The sequence below is a fragment of the Octodon degus genome, unplaced genomic scaffold (assembly GCF_000260255.1).
Source record: "Octodon degus isolate 3935 unplaced genomic scaffold, OctDeg1.0 scaffold00032, whole genome shotgun sequence".
Classification (NCBI taxonomy): domain Eukaryota; kingdom Metazoa; phylum Chordata; class Mammalia; order Rodentia; family Octodontidae; genus Octodon; species Octodon degus.
The window spans coordinates 5,232,131-5,253,557 of record NW_004524608.1 but is presented as its reverse complement, the minus strand read 5'-3'; the positions used below and the strand labels follow the sequence as shown (position 1 = coordinate 5,253,557).

At 40.8% G+C, this 21,427-nt stretch overlaps 1 protein-coding gene across 1 annotated transcript in view; it reads right to left on the bottom strand.

Annotated features, from left to right (window-relative positions):
* Window positions 1-6,150: 6,150 nt before the first annotated feature.
* The window catches only part of Bpgm (bisphosphoglycerate mutase), a 25,508-nt gene continuing 10,231 nt past the window's right edge, over window positions 6,151-21,427 (bottom strand). The window contains 2 exon segments of the mRNA XM_023713780.1: window positions 6,151-6,442; window positions 21,095-21,427. The exon segment at window positions 21,095-21,427 is cut by the window's right edge and continues 165 nt beyond it. Coding sequence (XP_023569548.1) covers window positions 6,264-6,442; window positions 21,095-21,427 — 512 coding nt within the window. The 3' untranslated portion in view covers window positions 6,151-6,263.

Here is a 21,427-nt window from a genome sequence, read left to right as displayed (position 1 = left end):
AGAAAGACAAACACTTCTCCATTAGTGGTGGGAGTGTAGACTGGTGCAACCACTGTGGAAATCAGTGTATAGATTCCTCAAAAACTAGGAGTAGAGATCCCATTTGACCCAGCTATCCCCCTTTTGGTATCTTCCCCAGAGAATTAAAAGCACCATAGCACAGTGATAGATGTACACCCATGTTTATAGCAGCACAATTTGTAATAGCTAAATCTTGGAAACAAACCAAATGCCCATCAACTGATGAACAGATAAAAGAGATGTGTTTTTTATACAATAGAGTACTACTCACCCATAAATAAGGATAAACTTGAGACATTCATAGCTAAATGGATGGACCTTGAGATTATATTCTTAAGTAAAATAAATTGGATGCATGTGCAAATATAGCATTGTCTCTCTGGTGTGAGAAGCTTAACGTGTAAATAAGAACCTAAATATATAATAAATATTATGAAATAGGAAGGAATCTTTCTTTCTTTCTTTCTTTCTTTCTTTCTTTCTTTCTTTCTTTCTGTACATTTTATTTTTTGGTGGTACCGGGGATTGAACTCAGGATCTTATGCTTGCAGGCAAGCACTTTTTTGTACATTTTAGGAAACAGTCTATAGGGTGTTTAGGGTCTCACTACTAGATTGGATTTGTAGTGATTCACCTATTTACAGACTCCCAAGTGCTGGGATTACAGACACACACCACCACACACAGTCTCAATTGCCATCGCAGCATGCCCCAGGGGTGGGGCTGGCATGGCAGGCCCAGGAATTGAACCCCCAGCCTCTGTGCCTGCTTGCAGGTGCTTTAATCCACTGAGCTATTTGGCCCTAAGGAAGAAATTTTTCAAAAGGGCATGGAAGTGGTAGAAGGGAAAAGAAAAAATGAGGAATAAAAGGATAAAATGGATAAGGAGGGAAGAAAGGTTGAAGAGAAGGGAAGGGAATGGGAAAAAAAGATGAACTAGGATATATCATGTACAGTTACAAATTATCTATGATAAATGTGACCCTTAGGCATATAGAAATTGCACCAATAGACTTAATTATATAAAAACCAACTAAATGTGCTGATTGCTAGTAGATTATGGCTTCTAGGGCCTTACAAAGGACACAGCCAGAGCCAGGGCAGAGGAGGGAGTACATACACACAAATGCATACACATACATGTGCACATTTATACAAACACCTCCAGTTCAAAGCCAATAACACAAGGTCTTTATTTACCTCCTTCTGTTCTTTATCTCGCTTCTCCCATAATGATTAGCCTGATCACAGCATCAATAAATTTACTCATTTGTGATGCTCCAAAACTATTTCAGAAGTCTCAGAATTATTTATTAAGTGACTTAGCGATGTTATCATCCTTAAACATATTTAACAGTAGAAGTACCCACACTATCCTGCAGAAGTCACAGACGGCGAGCTATCAGGACTCTAGACAGAAGGTGGAGATAATTCAGGCCATTATGTACCTCGCGTTAGCATAAGACAAAACTGGAGTCAGATTATCTCGCCATGACCACCATTTGGTGTTTTTAGGGTATCCAAAAGGACAAAGTACAGCAAAGAATACTGATAGCTATTTTTTTTAAGGTGGTAGTACTGGGGATTGGACCCAGGGTCTTCACACCAAGCTACATCCCTGGCCTTTGTTTTCTCTGAGACAAAGTCTTGTGAAGACACTAAGTTGCCAGGCTAGATGCAATTTTGAGATCTTCCCGAGCCCCCCAAAGTGTTAGGGTTGTAGGTGTGTGTGTCACGACAGGATTCTGTTGGCTTTCACTTCAACTGATGGAAGAATATCTCCACTTTCCAAATCTATTCTCCTTGACATCTGCCACATATTTCAAAACAGTTCAGTGGGGTAGGGAGGAACGAGAAGAAGGTGATGATGCAGGAGATGAGCGGTGGGCACTTGAGTGTTCTTTGTGCTATTTATATATTAAAACATTCTGAATCATGAAAAGATTTTTAGAAACATGTATCTGTCAGAGTAGATGGAAGCTTAAATGCTCAGATTGACCCTAATAAAAAGAAAGTAAGTAAATATGGCCCTGCTGCATGTACACAAGGGGTGGTAGTAGCTTTCAGATTGCCTTTAAAAGCTTTCCCTGGGGGCTTACAATATATTTCTGGAGACAACTTAATGTTCCAGGGTCCTAAAGCCTAGGTGAGATTTCTTGATTGTTGCTGGATGGGTTTCCTGGGGAGATGTCAAAGAAAAGCCTGCCTCAGCTGGGAAGGTGCCAACAGAACCTAGAGTGACTCAGAGAAGTCCAGCTTGGCAAGAAAATAGGTGAGAGGTGACTTACAGAGTGAGAGTTACTTAGGGACAGCAGTGCTACCAAAGCTAGCCCATGTCCTTCTGGTTACCAAGCTCCTATTTATGTAGGCCTTTAAATTAATCAGCAAACAAACAAAAGCTGAAACCAAAATCCATGGGAAGAATTGTTTACATACACCCTGTTCTTACCTGTATTAGGAATTCCACAGGTCTTGGCAAATACAGAGATGGGCAGCTCTTTTGCTGCAGGCTGGCACCTGGCTCAGGATTTGCCAAGGTCTATAGGACAGCTAGGTGGCAAATGGAGTCACCTTGGTTGGGCCTCAGGGAACTGTTTTAAGGTGTTAAGTCTCTTCTTTATCTGCTCTTTCTCTATGTCTAAATGCCACAGATGGGGTGGTTTATAAAGAACTGATTTGCTTTGCTCATGGTTCCATAGACTGGGCAGTTGAGAAGATGGTGTTAGCATCTGTTCAGTATCTGGCAAGGCATCTTCCTGCTCTCGTAACATGGTAGAGGCCAACACACAGTGGGACAGAGCATGTGTGTTGGCTCAGGATTCTCTTCTCTTCTCATAGAGCCACTAAAGCCCCCATGGGGTCTGGCCCTCATGGATTACCTAGTCCTTATTCCCTTCCCAAGGTCTCACCTCCAACTGTCATGAACACATGACTTTGGGTTCTGTTTCTACCCCTTGGGCTACTGGGTGACAGGTTCAAACCACAGTACTCTCCAATAAACAAACTACCAATTGCAGAAGGATGGTGACTTTTTGTCAAATGACTTTGTCATTATAGGGACATTAGATGATTGCAATATTCCTGTATCTCAAATCTTCCATACTGCCTTTGGGATCAGAGGTTTAAATTCCCCTCGTGGTCCAGTGTGAAAGCCCCTGAGCCACAGCATGATGCGGCATCTGCCACAGCCAGGTCTCCTCTAAGGCAAGGCACAATTTAATAAAATGAAAGGCATTACATACATGAACACGAAACTTGTACAACTGAATTATTTGAAAGCCAAAACTAAGATACAAGAGTGGGATCTTCCACACTGAGGCAATGTTAGTGTGTTCCCGAGAAAAGGATGCAGAAAGACTTTCCAGATAAAGAGGGAAACTGAACTCTGAAGAGACTCTTTTATGACACTCATATGCTAAGAGCATAAAGATGAGTAAGACATAACCATAAGAATAATAAATCTAACAAAGCTTTCTCCTCCAATTTATCTTGTCAAAATCAGAATGGAGTAAAGAAAATAACGACCCCTAAGAACATTGTAGAAACAGCAGGAAGAGGGAGTACTTGACCAGATCTGACTTCTGTTCTCCAAGAGGAACATGACCAGGGGAAGTTTTGCTTCCAGTCACCAACCTGGCCAATTCTAACCCAACAGGGGCTTTTTTCCTGACAAACTTAATATTCTGACCACACACACACACACACACACACACACACACACACACAAATGCTAACAACACAAACTTCTCAGAAAGCTGAGGGAATGGGGAGGCTTTGTCTAGAAGACAAATGTTGTTTGCATATTGGGAACTGCGCTTTAATAAAATAAATGTGGTCATGGGCAAAAGCATATAGATGAGATTGGAAACAGATGAGGAAAAATATATTAAGACATGATGTATTGTGGCCAAGGATACTTCGTTATATCAGTGCTCAGACTAGTACTAGGCATTGTGAGGACTTGTGGGTTGTGAAGAGGAACTGCTCTTTAGAAAGACAAGCTCACAGCATCTGTGGTAGACCATCAGGCCAGAGTACTGAGAAGCCAAGTCTCTAAGAATTCCTTTTTTCATTTGCCCACACTAGACTTTCGCTGGGACAATCACTTCGACTTAAGCAGGGGCCATGCCCAACTGGCCCCAGGGCAGAGCTGCCTTCTCCAAGGGACACATTCCTAGATAGGCCGGTTGGCTTTCTTCAGAAGGAAAAAACTGCAAATTTCTGTCCTAGCTTCAGAAGGATGCTAAGGTTGGGATGTAGCCATCTAGATCACTGCACCAGAATTCTTGGACAACACTTTTTTAACAAAGAAAACAGATCTTTAGGTGTTCTAAGGCTGAAGTGCTTTCGTTGCTAAAAGTAATTTTATGTAAAGTTTTCATAAATATCTTTTGTTCATACGGATTTCAGCTAAGATCTCAAAAATGTTAAGATCAGTTGTTCCCTGTCTTGTGAGCGCACTTCTCTCTTGGGAAGTCTACAAGATCCCCAGGGCCTGAATGGTGAGTGCTGCTCTGTGCAAAGACTCGCTGAAGTGGGCATGAGTGAGCTATGGAGGAAGAACACAACTGCATTAAGACACATCACTATGTGGGCCTGACCCTTCTGAGGTGTTTCCAGAGATGAAACCATTGGAAAATGGTCACAGTTGTATCTTAGCTGTAGGCTTGAAATTTGAAGAAAAGTTGAGGAAGGTGCAAGAGTCACATTTGCAGTCATGACCTCTGAATTCTGGAGTATTATACATTTGGTCATACTGAGTTCACATGGATTTCAGCTAAGATCTCAAATCCTTAAGACCAGTTGTTCTCTGTCTTGTGAGCTCATTCCTATCTTGGGACGTCTACTAAAATGAAAGGCACCACAGAGAGTAATACATGCAAATCATATGGGCTGGCAGTGAGCAGACCAGGTTGATCTTTGCAGCCATCTTTAACCAAGTTCTAGGAGTCCTAAAGTAAAGATGCGATGGAGACTGAGCAGTAGTAAAGGCTTTATAATTTTAAATGCTAATTTACTACATAAAAGATACAAATGACTCCATCAATAGAAAACTAGGGAGAACAGTAAATCACTGCAACAGATATTATAATTGCAAATGTTTCACATCACTTATCACTGAAGTATATATATATATATATATATATATATATATATATATATATATGTGACTTGCTTTGAAATAGAAGCAGTAGTTCAAGAAATAACGACTTGTACACTCTTAGCACCGAAAAATACACTGTGGAAAAGAATATCATTGAGATGAAAAGCAGACTGTTCTGCTTGTGGCCACCCTGGTGACTCTGCAGTCTAACAGACTAAATTTTCTGTCGTTAGTGGATGAGCAGTGAATGTATGTGATGGCCCCCATGTGCATGTACTGTCACCCCTGACAGGTGAACAGAATCCACACACTGTATTTCACCTTGCTGTACCCCAACCTGAAATTTACAGAAAATCAGGAGTGTCTGGAGTTGAAACAAGAGCAAGTCTGTGAGTGTCACAGCAACAGTGCTCAAAGCCTAGCTCAGAAACCTACTGAAAACTGATCAAACACACAGAGACACGTTGGGTCATTGTCAGTCACAGCACTTTATTTTTAAACCAACTATAAGGATCCAAAAGTTAAAGGTCAAAAACCAACAAAACAAAAAATGGATCATAAATAGTCATCTAAATGTCAATCAAAGGACTCAAGACAGGACCTTGTTATGCTGCTGGTCAACATCCTTGAAACAATCATCTGTGACTTTCCTACTCAAAGGGCCTCTGCTCTTAGCTACCAAATCATTCCTTTTCCTAAAAGAAAAGACTAGAATTAAATATAAGCACAGTACATTATCCAGTAATCCATTATCATCTTAGAAAATGTTATGAAAAAGTGAACTACCTATTGGTAGAGTTCCTATCGATGGTGTCTGATTTATTGAATAATGAGTACCTTAAGCTTTATCTCCATTTGTCACTCTCCCAACTCAGAAACTAACAAAATGACCTGATTAAACCTCACTGGTTACTAGTTTAGTGACTTCTCAAACAGGATTAGCAGGGAAGTCAACCCCTAAGGCTATGACATAAGTATTTATGCATCTTTAAGCATTATCTGGACCAAAATAAACTTATAAACTACCACCTAACCTTGGAAATATCTGAAAAACATCAGGGGACAATGAGAGAAATCAGCACCCGTAACACAATGCATGGCACATCTATTCCTGGCCAGCCACCATGTAGTAAAATCTTTATTTTTTGGCTTGTTTCACTTTGCCTTGGTCATCCACTTTCTTAATGGCTGCTTGGATGGCCTCTTGGTCACCCAGGAACTGGTGAGGCCCAACAGCACGTAGGTTCTCATCCAGCTCCAGGAGAATGGGGACTCCGGTAGGAAGAGTGATATTGATAATGTCTTCATCTGAGATACCTGGTGATCAGAGAGAAAGGACAAGATGTTAAAAACAAACTGAGGAGGAAGCTGTGTTTAGCCCTTGATGGAGCCCGGCCCCACACTACCTCTGTGTTATAAGGCCCTCCAGCTACAGTTCCAGGATGCTAGGAACTTTCTAGGAAAAAAAAAAAAAAAAAGCTTGCAGATCCACAAAGAGTGCTACATCTTAAAAGATCAGATACCACTGGGCAACTTGTTCTTGGCTGTTTCTTATATAAATCTGGAAGAGAATAAAAATGATCTTCTCGAGGCTGATCTTAAAATTAGACTTTTCAAACTCCTAGTGGTCCTCCTGTCTCAGCCTCCCTAGGGTTGGGATTACAGGCATGCAGCACCATGCCTGGTTCTGGGGCCAGCACCGCATGCAGTACTGGGGATCACTGATGCCATCGAGCTATGTCCCTAGCCCATAATAGTCTTTTTTGATGGGATCATGTCATCTACAAGTGAGATAGTCTTCCTTCTTCCTTTCCAATATGGATGCCTTTTATTTCATTTTTTATTGTCCTGGCTAGAAGCTCCAATACTATATCGAATACATATAGAATGTTTAGTTTTTATTTAAAAAATAAAGTCCTGTGTTCAAGAACTTAAGATTAACAGTTGTGACATTGTAAAGGCACATAGTCTGTTAGTGGTGAATCTGAGCTGCTGATAGGTACACTCACATCTTTTCTCTTGGTAAACATTAGTCAAACATGGTCATTTTTACTAGTTACCTCCCTAACAAATCAATTTCTTCTGGGAGAATTTAGGCTAATTGGAAAAGTTAATAAGATCCATCTCTTTCTCCAATTCAGTGAGCAGAGTGCTTATTGACTCTAGACACAGATAAAGTGTGGTCCTTGCACAATAGGTGCATGTAAGTAGTACTCAGTATCCCCTGGCTTCCATGCCTTGAAGGTGCCTCTGCTTTTCTTAACCATCAAGAATAAAAATAGAGGTGCATAGTGCTAGGACAGACTGTCCTCCCCTCTCCCAATTGATAAATGAAGAAATTGTTCACTGGAATAAAATGCTGGCCCAGTCACACATGCCTTTCTCTATAAGAAGGCCTTTGTCTCTGTTAGTTGGGTGCTTTAATTTGGGACCTCAAGATCTAACCCAGATTTGAGAGTGAGAACTGTTGAATTCTGAAGTTGCAGTGGTCACCTAGCTCTAAAACACACCATGTTGAACCTGTCTCTGTCCCTCTTATGGATGCACATGGCAACTGTTGCCCATCTGCTGTCTTTTCTGACTTGCTGGAGCTAGAGGGCTCCTGGAATCTAGGACAGGGTCGTCAACCTGGCTGTCTGGTCTGAAGGAGTCTGTCCTTGCCATCCTTGGTCTGTAGTGCTAATCCTGTGAAAGGCTGAGTGTGAAGTGGAGTGGGCAATTGAATAGTGAGTTAGAAGCCTTCCTCTTAGATCTACCTAGAAAAGCATTCCTAGAAGAGAAAGAAATATTTATTGGGCTACACTTCTCTTTTAAGCCATCCCTGCTATCCTACAGCCTTGCCTAATGCTTATAGAAGGAAAGTGTGTGTGCTCTCACCTAGTCTTCCAAATTAGATTCTTTCCATTGTTTGGTAGCTGTTTGGGGATGGACAGTTGGTGTGTAGGAGTTATCAGGTAGCACCTCTGGGTCTAGACGTGAAACTGGAAGAGCCATTCACGCAATAACTATCCAGTGTGGTGATTCTGTGACTCTGGCTATTGCTCATACTTACAACCAGCAATTAATTGTTAAAATGACAAAGTGCCCATTTTGAACACAGAGAAACTTGAGAGCTACTACATTGTGCATTAGGTACAGAAACCTGAGCTTAAATCTACACTCTGCCATTTACTTTCCGTGTGATCTCGAGTTGTCTGCGTAGCCTCTGTGATCCAGAACTTCTTGCATGGAGAAAATAATAGCTTATTTCCTCATAGGAGGGCAGTGAGGATATGATACATATAAAGTGCCTAGAAACCCACCTGGCATGTACTGTGGTATGTTTTCAGGACATTAGCTCTTCATTGTTGAAAGAAGCTATGGTAATGGAAATATTTTTGCTACCACTGTTTTGTTTTTTTTTCAAGGCATCACTATAGTGACTTTATTTGCCATAGCCAACACTAAAACAATCAGGTGTCTTTAAATAGTTCATCAGACTGTGGTACCTCTATTCTTTTTTTAAAAAAATAATTTTATTGAAAAACACATAGCAATGAGACAGTTTCAAAACCAATTACTAGCCCAGGATCAGTAATTCATACATTGCATATTGTTGTCTTCATGGTTATTCATTTTACAAAATCAACTCTATTTCTATAAAGCAACAAGGAACAAGAAAGTGAAGTTAGATAATTCTATTTACAATAACACATAGAATAAAATAAGTTTATCCAAAAAGTACTTAACTTTGACCACTGTTAAATATAGCTCAAATTAAATATAAATAGGGGCTGGCCAAATAGCTCAGTGGATTAAAGAGCCTGCTTAGGCAGATGCAGCAGTCTGGGTTGGATCCCCGGTGTGCTGTGCCGGCCCCACCCCAGGGTTCACTGAGAGGGCGACTAAGACTGGGCGTGGTGGTGTGCGCCTGTAATCCCAGTGCTTGGGAGGCTGAAAACAGGAGAATCACTGAGTCCGATCTACATAGTGAGACCTTGTACGCCCTGTAGACCCTGTTCTAAAATACAATAATAATAATAATAATAATAATAATAATAATAATAATATAAATACATATATAAATGGAAAGACATCCTGGGTTCATGGTTTATAAGACTTAATTTTTTATTGTTTTATTTAATTTTTATTTAGAAGGCTTAATTTCAGTCGACTTTTTTTTAGAAACAGATCAGCTGGTCTTAAAACTCATATGGAAATTCAAAGAATTTCTAACTATCCAAGAGAATATTGTAAAAGAAAAAAGTTGAGAGAATGTTTTCTCTCTAGGTGACTCTCCTTAGGCACATTATACATCATCAATCACTTTCCTCTGTGGTCCCATAATCTCCTTGATCAGATATGGGTCAGCACTGAGCTACAGGATGTTACGGTACAGGTTCTCTTATGTCCTGAGTCCTCACTGACTTTGAATGGCTAGGGCCAAAATGTTGGCTGTCCTTGTAGCCCTTTTTTTTTTTTTTTTCTCCAATTTTTGGTCTGCAAACTTAAGTTGTTAAGCTTCCAGAAGAGAAGTTTATGATATTACCCTATAACATACACAGTTGAGCTTAACCTCACTATCTGACTGAATATCAAATACCTTAGACACAACATGGAACAGGTATTTTCCATCAAGCATTGATATGTTAAACTTTACATCCCTACAGAATGTGAAGAAAAAAAATTTAAAAATAAAAAATATTTTAAAAAGTAGAAATAAACCATTATGCAATTTTTACACAGAAATTTAGAGATCTAACCATATGCAGCATTACAGCAGGACAGTCCTATGACTAGATCAAGATGGTATGGTACTAGCATGTGGCTATGCAGCACTCACATAAAGACAGAAATAAATCAAAGGAATAGAATTAAGAACCCTAAATAAATGCTCACATCATCGGTCAACTGATTTTCGACAAGTGTGCCAAGAAAAATACAAAAAGAAGAATCTTTTGAACAAACGATGGTAGGATAGCTGCATGGGCATACGCAAGAGAATAAAACTGGACCCTTCCCTCATAGTACCCATAAGAAACCCTCTAAAATGGATTTAAAAAAAAAAAAAACAAAACTGAGATGTAAGTGCTAAAACTAAAACTCCTAGAAGAAAACACAGGAGTAAAATTGTCACAGCCTTGCCTTAGGCAATGGTTTCTTAATAAGCCCCAAAAGCACAGGAAAAAAAGAGGAAAAAAAAATCAAATTAATATATAAATATGTGTTTTAAAAGGTACCTGAAAATAGGAAAAAAAAATAGATTTGTAAATAATACATCCAGTTAGGGACTTCTATCTAGTATATAAAAAGAACATTTGTGTTTCAAAAATAAAAGACAATGAACAAATTAAGGGCAAAAGATCTGAATAGACATGTCTCCAAAGATACACACATGGTCAGTAAGCACATGAGATGATTGATGGTCAGCACCCTTAGCCACGAGGGAACTGCTAAGCCAATCTACAAGGAGGCCACACTCTGTACCCACCAGAATGGCTACAGTATTTTAAGAACATAAATATAAAGATACACGCACACACACACACACACACACACATATATATATATATATATATATATATATATATAAAACCATAAAACAAGGGTTATTAAATATATGGAAAAGTTAGAACCATAAAATTAGGAATGCAAAAGGCTGTAGCTTCTTTGGAAAACATCTGGCTATTCCTCAAGCAGTTAAATATAGCTCTGATATGACTGAGCAGTTCTCCTGGGCATACATCCAAAAGAATGCAGCACAGATCCACACTAAAAGCTATACTCAAACCTTCATAGCAGCATTATGCATAACAAACCAAGGAAACAACCCAAATTCCCACTATCCAATAAACAAATAAATTTAAGGTAGTATAGCCATACATTGAAATATTATCTGGGAGTACAAAAGAATAAAGTATTCATGATACATGCTACAACATGGCTGAGCCCTGAAAACATTATGCTAAAAAAAAAAAAAAAAAAAGCCAGTTATGAATCCCATGTTCTGTATGACACCATTAGTCCGAAGTGCTAAGGACAGGCATGTTCATTAGGGTGTACAGGGGATGACTGTTGGTGAGGGCTGGGTTAACAAGAATGGGGCAGAGCAGCAACTGAGGGATACAGGGTTTCTCTTGGAGGCATAAAATATATGGGTACATCAGGTTAAACACACCTATCTCCTCAAACATTGATTATTTCTCCTCAGTGAAAACATTTTTTTAATCCTTTCAGTTTTTTGATATAAGTCCATAATTATCTATTATGTCATCTGTTGTGCAATAGCCCACCAGAGCTTCTCACTCCCATCAATCTGTAACTTAGTACTCCTTGATCAAGCTTTCCTTATCCCTTCCACCTTCTAAAATATTTCCTTATCCCTTCCACCTTCTAAAATATTTCAAAATTGTTTGTAGTGATGGATTTACAATTCTGTGCATACAGTGAAGCCTTTCAGATCTACTGATCCAGAATCCACGGATTTAATCAACTATGGATGGAAATGATATTAAAACAATGACAACAGTATTTTCTATCTTATTCTTACGTCCAAGACAATACAATATGACAAATATTTACATCGTATTAGATATGGTAAGTAAACTAGAGAAGATTTAAAATTTATGAGGTGATGTGTATAAATCATATCTACATACTATGTCATTTTATTTATTTATATTTGTTTTTATGTATTTGGTACAGGGTCTCATTATGTGGCTTGGGCTCATAGTGATACTCCTGTCTCAGCCTCCCAGTGCTGGGATTAAGTGCCACCATGCCTGATCCTGGTGGCTGGCTCAGCAGGGCCAGTGTGGCATGTGGTGCCAAATTTTGAACTCTGCTACCTGTGCTCGCCTAAGCAGGCACTTAGTCCACTGAGCTCGCTCACCAGCCCTTGAAGTGAACATTTTAAATGGTGATTATGTGGAATGATACCCCCTAATAAAGCTGTTAAAAATACAAACAGATCCAGAAGGGTTATATAAACCTATGCAAGGGACAAGACTCTTAAGATAGCAAAAATGAACATGTTTTTTTTTTTAAAACTCCCGAATCCTAGGACTCCAGTCATCTGACTTGTCTATGCTTATTTATCCTGCCTCAAAAGGGGGGAGAAGAAAGTGCTCATATTTCTGCTCTGTTCTTGTAAAATGACTGGTATTACCGTGAGACATCAGCACCCAGAGTCCCCAAGACTGCAAAAGGGCACAAAGGGGGCTTTTTCTGATAGCTAACACACAGGGTCATGATGGGCCAGGGGAAGGGATGACTCTCTTGACCTCAGAAGTGAGTTCTAACTGTGTGGCAAAGGCCTAGGACACACAAGGACCACACTCGTTTGGGTATGGCGTCACATTTAACCTGACCCCACACGTGTGCCTCAGCTAACAACGCACATTTCTTTTTTTTTTTTTTTTTTTTTGGCTGAACCAGGGATCGAACTCGGGCCCTTGCACTTGCCAGGGAAGCGCTCATTCCACTGAGCCATCTCCCCGGCCCCAGTAACGCACATTTCTGTGGCCCCACTGAACAACGGCCACTGGAACTATAATATTTCACCTAAAGGAGAGCCCAAAAAATACAAAGCTGTTTCCAATGAAGAAAGCTTAAATAAATAAATAAATAAATAAAAACTAAAAAAAAAAAAAAAAAGAAAGCTAACACTCCACTTTAATGCTTGTTAAATCATTCACACAGTAGGTGAACTGCTTAAAAATAGTTGTAATACTTAGACCGGTTGATAACTGGTCAATGAGACTTATGTGACTTAAAAAAGCCTGCAGGGAAGTCATCATACATTACTCAATTTTGACATAATGTACATTCTTCATATTAAGAAAATTACACAAACAGGCCAGATGTGGTGGTGCTGTCTATAATCTCAGCGCTGGGGAGGCTGAGGCAGAAGGAATGTCATGAGTCCAAGGGCCGTCTGGGCTACACACTGAATTCAATACCTGCTTAAACTACATAGTGAGACCCTGGAAGAAAAACAACAGCAACAAAAAAAAGTTCCACAGTACTCTCAAGGCTAACATACACATCAGCAGTAGATTAAACTAAACAAAATTAGCACTATTATATGTAATATCTGATTACAAACTTTTTCTAGAACATCATATGAAAGCTAAAATAGTGACAGGTATCACACTTCCCAGCATAGGTTATTTTGTTTTGCTTTGGTTTTACACAGAGTCCAAGAACATTATACAGAAAAATGTCACCAGTTCTTGCTGAGTATCTATCCTGCCCCTCCTGGGTCTATCTGACGCCATCTCTCCATGTACCTGCTGTCTTGAATTCTTTTTTTTTTAAATGTATTTAGTACAGGGTCTACAGGGTCTCACTACACAGATTGGACTCTTAGTGATCTTCCTGTTTTCAGCCTCCTAAATGCTGGGATTACAGGCATGTCACCACACCCATTTTCAGTCACTGCCTCAGCAAGCCCCAGGGGCGGGGCCAGCACAGCACTCTCAGGATCAAACCCCGGGACCTGCGTCTGCCTAAGCAGGTGCTTTAGTCCCCTGAGCTATCTGGCCAGCCCTTGTCTTTAATTCCTGAATCTTCGTGTAGGAGCAGCTATAGAATCTTCACGTAGGATTTAACTGCCATCTCCTGAAATGACTGGAGTATTTCAAGAAGAAATAATGAAAGTTTGGGGGGAAGTGAAAGGGCAACACAATGCCAGAATGGGAGGAAATTTAAAACTTCATTTTCTGCTTAAGGACTAACTTCAGAAAAGCAAGCAGCTACTTCCAAGTGATCTCTTCAATTCGCTCTAGCTGGAGCTGAAGGCAAAGGCATGGCCTGCACACTGTGCAAGACTGCAGCCTTGGGGGCCGGGGAGATGGCTCAGTAGAGTAAGCACTTCCCTGGCAAGCACAAGGGTCTCGGTTCTGCCAAAAAAAAAAAAAAAGACTGCAGCCTCAATATGCTTCTGCGAGAGGTATATTATACTGTGCTTGCTCTTAACACAGCTTTGCTGCTGTAATCATTTAATAAATGCTTGTTCAACAGTAAATAGCACTACTTCGGGATCCAGAAAACCCTTCGTAACACCATCCACCAAATACATGGAATAAGTACATTTCAACAGCATTTATTTATAAGAATATATTTTTTTACATGGAACTAAAGATCGTAAAAAATAAAAAGATTAAAATTCTGAAAGCATGAAATCTGTATGGGATGTGTGAGCATTCCAAGATCTTTGTTAGGAGTACAGTGCTAGCTGAATTTCAGGATACATCAGATGAGACTGGGTGTGTTCAGGGTGGGATGGCCATTAGACTCAGAAGGAAATCAAAAGACAACTTGATTCTAAGTGCCTGCTTTGGCAAGCGCAGGGACCAGGGTTCGATACCTGGCACCACAGGCCATGCAGGCCCGGCTCCCAGGGCGCGCTGCGCCAGTGACTGAGTCTGGGAGTGGTAGCGCATGTCTGTAATCCCAGGCCTGGGGAGGCTGCAAATGGGAAGATCCCTACCAGTCCAAGCTGTGTAGTGAGACCCTGTACCAAATATATAAAATAAAATAAAAAATTAAAAAAAGATAGAAGCGCCCCATAAGGCCAGACCTGTACGTTTAATTCATGCGTAGGCTTGGGCCAAGATCAGGATTCAATTCGGTGGACCCTGGGCACATAGCTAAACTGAACTAATTCTATTTTTTTATTTTTTTTTTTAATATTTATTTTTTTTTATTTATTACATTTATTTATTGTGTGTGTGTGTGGCCAGCTCAGCCCACCAGGGGGCGTGTCTGGCTGGCATGTGGTGCTGGGGATCGAACCGCGGTCCCTGTGCTTTGCCAAGCTTGTTTCAAGTAGGTGCTTTAGACCACTGAGCCATCTCTCCAGCCCCTGAACTAATTCTAACTCCTGAGCTTTCAAATTAAATCTAATCTTTTACTGTTTATGACTTGGTTAAAGGCTATGTACCCATTATGGACTTCACAAGGAAAAATAAAGTGTTCAAAAGTTTTCAAACAAAAGTTGTTTACATCTAGTACTAATAAAAGTTCAGATGACATATCTTTGACTTATTTTTTTTTAGTTTTCCCTAAACTGCTTGTTCAAAAAAGTCTTCATTCAGGAAGTGGGCGAAGAGACATTCAGGGAGACAGAGAGGTTTATAGGGTAGGAGGAAACCCCAGGTCTGAGATGTGTACACTGAAAAGATTAGAAAAATAAAGCAGCAGCTCCAGCTAACGCCTTCAGGCATGAGTCACCACCTACTCCTCATTCACCTTTAAAAAATTTTTTTTTAAAAAATTAATTAATTCAGTACAAGGTCTCAGTATGCATCTCAGACTCGTAGTGCTTCTATCGTAGCCTCCCCAGTGCTGGGATTACAGGTGTGCACCACCACACCCAATTTCTGGGCAGCATGGTGCACCCAGGGCTTGGGGGCCAGCGTGGCATGTGGTACCAAACTCGGGTCCTTGCACTTGCCAGGTGGGCGTTTAGATGTCTGAGCTATCTAGACCGCAGAGCTCTCTCCCCAGCTCATCACTCGCCTTTCTAAACAACTAAGTCACAGTTAAAATTCTCCAGACGTACAATTTACAATGAGTTCTGTATCTTCTATTACCAATAAAGGTTGAAAGAGGAGACTGAATTTAATCCATGACCTATTTATTTTTTACTCTTTAAAATCTGAATACTCATTGTAAAACTGTAAGATGGACTAGCGGGAACAACCAAAGATGGGTTATTTGAATATTACAACACAATGATAGAAAAACATCCCCTAATCTAGAATAAGGCAAAGAACCCATTCTACATTTTAATTCAAACATCTACAAATAAAGGTTACTAGGAATCTACTATACTTAAATAAAAGAAAACTATACTGTGAGAAAACTGCTTCATAGACAGAAGGCTTGACCTTCGCTGCTTCTGAAAATATCACATTAAATGCCAAAGGTGACAGAAGCCAGCCTGGTTCCCACAGCTAGTCCCAGCCGACCTCCCCTCCTCCCTCTAACTCAGTCTCACCACTTCTCTGCTTGGTCTGTGTACAGCTGCACACCACGCTGCAGAGACCAAGCCTGGCACCCACGAGCGTCTTGCGTGCCGCTCTCCTCCAAACTTGAAGCTGCCCAATCCTGCTGGAACCCAGACTAAACAATCGACTTCCTCTCCCAAGGTGCAGTCTGTAGCCAACGCTCAAGTTTGGTACCCGGCTTTTCCTCCGATGTGAATCAGCAGGAAACCAACAGGATGTGACTATGACAACCACAGAGAAAGAAACACCCGCCTGTCTGGTACACTACAGAACGAGATGTTGTAGCTACAGAGCTGATGTTAGGCATTCTCGTGGTGCCTTGTGGGGTGGGAGCTTGAACCAGTCGGCAGCGGGCCTTCTTAAACCTGCACAGATTGGTGCAGCATAAAAATCACCAGCCCTGCCATCTCGATTCTCAAAGCCCTTCACACACACACCTCCCTGCTCCTGCAGATCTTGGCCAGCCTTTACCTTTTTCCATGTTCATATACTTTCTAAGTAAGTTTTTTCTTTGATTTGTATCACTTCCCACAACAACTCCACTATTTTCAATTGATGACCCTAAAAATAAAATCATAGCTAGCCTTCTCCCTCACTCACTGGGACAGAAGCGACACACAGGCTCTCAGAGAAATGAGCAGCTGTGGTATTGTTATAGGCAGCTGAATGAGATAGAAATAGTATAGGCAGTCAGACAGGGCCAGGCCCTCAGGAGACAAGATAAAAGACAAGGTGACATTGCAACTTGGAAGAGACAGACACTCCCCTAAGGGCCGCACCTCAAGACCAAGACTAAAGAGGAAGCACAGCTACATACTTCCGTAGGGATGGGCATTTGGGATTGATATCCTAAAGAGGTGTCAATCACCTTGAAAGAGCCCAAATGAGTCACTAGCCCACCCCCCAACAGGAAGAGACTCTGTCCTGTATTCATGCCCGCTTGCTACATGACTGGCTTCCCCATGTGGTACTGGATTTAATCAATTTTACCTGAGCAATGGTGCTTGTAATCTCATTGATTGACTACAGTTTTATCCCACCTCATGCCCATCTAAGTGAGTTCCCATGTCTTCTCCACCACCTTAGACCTGCCTCACTGCATGGTTTTCTTCTATAAAAGTCCCTGGAAGAGACAGCTTCCTGGGGACCACCCGCTCGGGGTCCCCCTTCTATCCCTCTGCCGGACAGGAGCTTTCTTTCCCTCAATAAATATATTCTGCTTATAACCTCTGTTTGTTCCTAAAATTCATTCTTCAGTTTTAGAGAACAGGAACTTGTCCTAGGTACCTTTTAGGCTGGGAGATCAGTTTTTCTCCCAGTGTCATTTGAACGGTCCCTGTATCAGTATTAACCCTCGGGTTGCTTCCAGTCCTTCTCCTTCTCCCTGAGTGCTGAAGATCGAAAGCAAGGGCTCACATGTGCCAGCAAAGCACTCCACCAGCGGACTACAGCCTCTATCCCCAGCCCTGACTTCTGTCCCTGTCACCATAAACAGACCCTTTAGAAAATGCTTTTCTTTTCCTTATGCTGTAATTCACAATGCGCCTCTGCCTTTTATCACCTCCTTGCAGTTTGCCCTAGTTCACTGTTTTCTAGACCAAACAATGACAAACCCTTTCATCCTTCAATTCCATAGATTATATTTAGGGCTTTAATGAGATATAATTCACATAGATTTTACCAAAAGTGAGCATTTCAATGGCTTTTAGTACATTTGCAGTGCTGTGTGATCATCATAATTTTAGAAGGTTTTCATCACCCCCCCAAAAGAAACTCTACCCTGCAGCAATCACTTTCAAGCTTCTTGTACTTCACTCGCATTTTCAGTCCCAGGCAACAAGTATTGTGCTTGAATTTTTACCTCTAAGATTAGTCTACTATGGACATCTCATATAATGGAAAGCTAAGTGATCCTTTCTGAGTCACTTCCTTCACATAAGCTGATTTCAAGGATCATCTCTGCTCCAGCACGTATCGCTATAGCTCTTCATTCCTTTTACTGTTGAATCATGTTTCCTTATGTCACTATAACGCATTTCATTGGTTGACAGGCTTTGGGTTCATCTACTCTGGGCTATTATGAATAGGCTTCTATGTAAATTTGTGTGAAAGTTCTTATGTGGAAACATTCTCTCTTTTTTTAAAATGTATTTAGTACAGGGTCTACAGGGTCTCATTACACAGATCAGACTTGTACTGATTCTCCTGTTTTCAGCCTCCCAAGCTCTGGGATTACAGGCTTGCGCCACCGCGCCCAGTCCCCGGGGGTGGGGCTGGCACAGCATGTTGGGGATTGAACCCTGGCTGCTGTACTCTGCCTAGGCAGACACTTCAGTCTGCTGAGCTATCTGGCCGGCCCTTGGGAACAATCTTTTATATTAGGTAATGTTCTGGATTGAACTATGTCCTTCAAAAAAGATACACTGAGGTTTCCATCTCCAGATCTCCGATTGGGACCTTATTTGGAAATAGTAGTCTGTAACAGAAATAATCAAAGTTAAAATGTGGTCACTGTCCCAGCACTGGGGAGGCTGAAACAGGAGGATCACTACAAGTCTGAGCTGTGTAGAAAGACTGTGTACCACATACATAAAATTTAAAAAAAAAAAAAAAAGATGAGGTCACTGGGTCAGCCTTAACACAATACTGTTGTATCCTTACCAAAAAAAGAAAAGAAAAATTTGAACAAAAAGCATCAACAGCCATCAAAGAAGACCACCCGAGGAGGGAGGCCTGGAGTGATGCTCCTGCAAACTGAGGAACACCCAAAACAGTCGATGGTGCCCAAAGGCTGACAAGGCAAGAGAGGATGGTCTCCTAGAGCCACAAAAGGCATGGTACAGCCTGCTAACACAAGACTTCCAGCTCACAAATTAAACTTCTGTTGTTTGCAGTCAACTGGTTTTGGACACTTGAAGTCTCCCTAGGCAACTATTAAGTATATACTAGGAGTGCCAATGCTCCACCTTAGGGTACCTCTTTAATTCTTTTAAAGAACTACCGCATTATTTTCCAAAGCAGGCTTGCTACATGATTAATAAATTATTTTTCTTTTTTTTTGTTTTGTTGTTGGTGCTGAGGACCGAACCCAGGGCTTCCCGCTTGCTAGGCAAGCATTCCACCGCTGAGACAAATCCACAGCTAATAAATTATTTTTCAATGAATTATTAATGGTTTCTACTTTTCCCTTAAATTAGAAAATCAAGCTTTTCTTTCTGCCTCACCTTGCCCTCTACAAGTAATCTGGTACCCATGACTGTCTCCTTTACCAGTGGTTAAACCTTCTTAGTGTTTCCTTAAATACAACAGACTCAGTTAAATTAGCAATGCACTGGTAAGAGGAGGCATCTAGAATAAGCTGTAGTTGGTGCTACAGAGTAATCTTACAGTCAAACTTGAAGACAGGTAAGAGCACAGGAGAGACACCCCCCTCTCTTTTTCCTTCCCTCCCTTCTTTTCAAAGGGAGGATCCTTAAGGAGGTGGTGCCATTTCCTGTGGGGAGGGAGGCTGGCCACAAGGAGATCTACGTCCTGTCTCTAGAAAAGGCATTGACGTGGTTGGACAGAATACATCTTCTGGCAGAAACTGTGAAACTCTGAATTTTAGTATGCTGTCCTCATAGGAGCTTCAACTCTTTGTCAAACAATGAAGTTCATTAATGATGAAGTCATATATAACTTGATCAACTGTCTGATTATTCCTGAACAAGGAAGAACAGACAAATAAATGTAGCCAAATAAACAAAATATATGCTTACCAACATACAAATGGATTGAGTGTCATGTCTGGTCAATCAAACTTTTAATACCTAATAAAGCCTGTAGATTTTAGATCTGAGCATGATTAATGAATGTCAGGCATTTCAGTAATTATTCAGCGCTTGGTCATAAAATTAAGGGAAAATAATTATGTGCTAAAAAGTTGACATTAAAATCTTACAGAGATCACTTTGTTTTGTCACCAGTAACCTACTTCCACTTATTTCACATACAATATCAACCCTTTTCATTTTCACAGCCTCTTATGGAAAAGTAAAGCAGAATGGAAAGGAACAATAGACAAATACATTCTAGTACCAGGCAGCTGACTGTGGGCGGGGATGCAGACAGGAAAACACAGGGCAGAACACTGAAACAGCACAACATCTGGGACCAACAGGGGACAGGGAGGGACAAAGTGCCCTGAAGGTGTCACAGACAATCAAGGCTGAACTCCAGTCCTCAAAAGAGTGCTTGCTAGTGAAGCAGAAGGTGACAACAGTACACTAAAAAACCTAACTTTGAGTAGTTGAAATAAAATTAAGGCTACTATCTTCAAATTTTCAGAGTCAAATTAATAAGCTATTGTTTTATTTTTCTTCCCCTTGGAACTTTCTCCTAACCAGGGACTGCTCAGTGTGGAAAAAGAGGACTGAAAGAAAAAAGAACTGTTCAGAAATCCTGTGTGAAGACACAGCCCTAACCGTGTACAAACAGAAGAAATTGGACAAAAACTGGAGTCTATACTTAACCTGAAAAACTCAAAGAAACTTATTTTCAACACCATTTTTGCACTCTATTCCCTTCCTAGCTTACTTTCATCTTACAAGGACAAAGCACATAATCTTTTAGATCAATGTTTCTCAGAAATCAGAATTCCAGCCCACAGTATCAACTGGAATGCAAATTCTCAGGCTCCGCTCCAGACCTAAGAATTTAGAAACTGCAAGGATGGAACCTAAAAATCTGTGTCTTCTGCAACTCGGAGAGGACTCTGAGGCTCACCCAAGTTTGAAAAGCTCCACTTTCAAGTACTCTGAATGTCAAAGGCAATGGAGTTTGCATGTGCAGAACAAACTGCTTCTTAAATCCAAAGTGACAAAGGGACAGATAGAAGGAAAACCTGCTGTGTAAATGCTGCATTAGCTTAGTTGCTAGATTATTACCCAAACATGATACTACACAACCTCTAATGAGCAGTACGTAAAGCTGGTACCTTCCAGATGTTTCAGGAGAGCTCTACTGCTATTTCCATGAGCAGATATCAGAATGGTTTTGCCTTTCCGTACTTCAGGAGCAATCCTTTCATTCCAGTAGGGCAGAAGTCTCTCCAGAACATCCTTTAAGCTTTCAGATCGAGGCAGTTGATCCAAGGGAACATCACATACTTTATACCTCCGGTCATTGTAGATTTCATGGTAGTACGGATGGGACTCCTCAATAGGGGGCGGGGTCACATTGTAGCTTCTCCTCCACAGCCTCACTTGCTCTTCACCATGATTCAAAGCCATTTTCTCCCTGTTGAGCCCAATCAAGGCCCCGTAGTGCC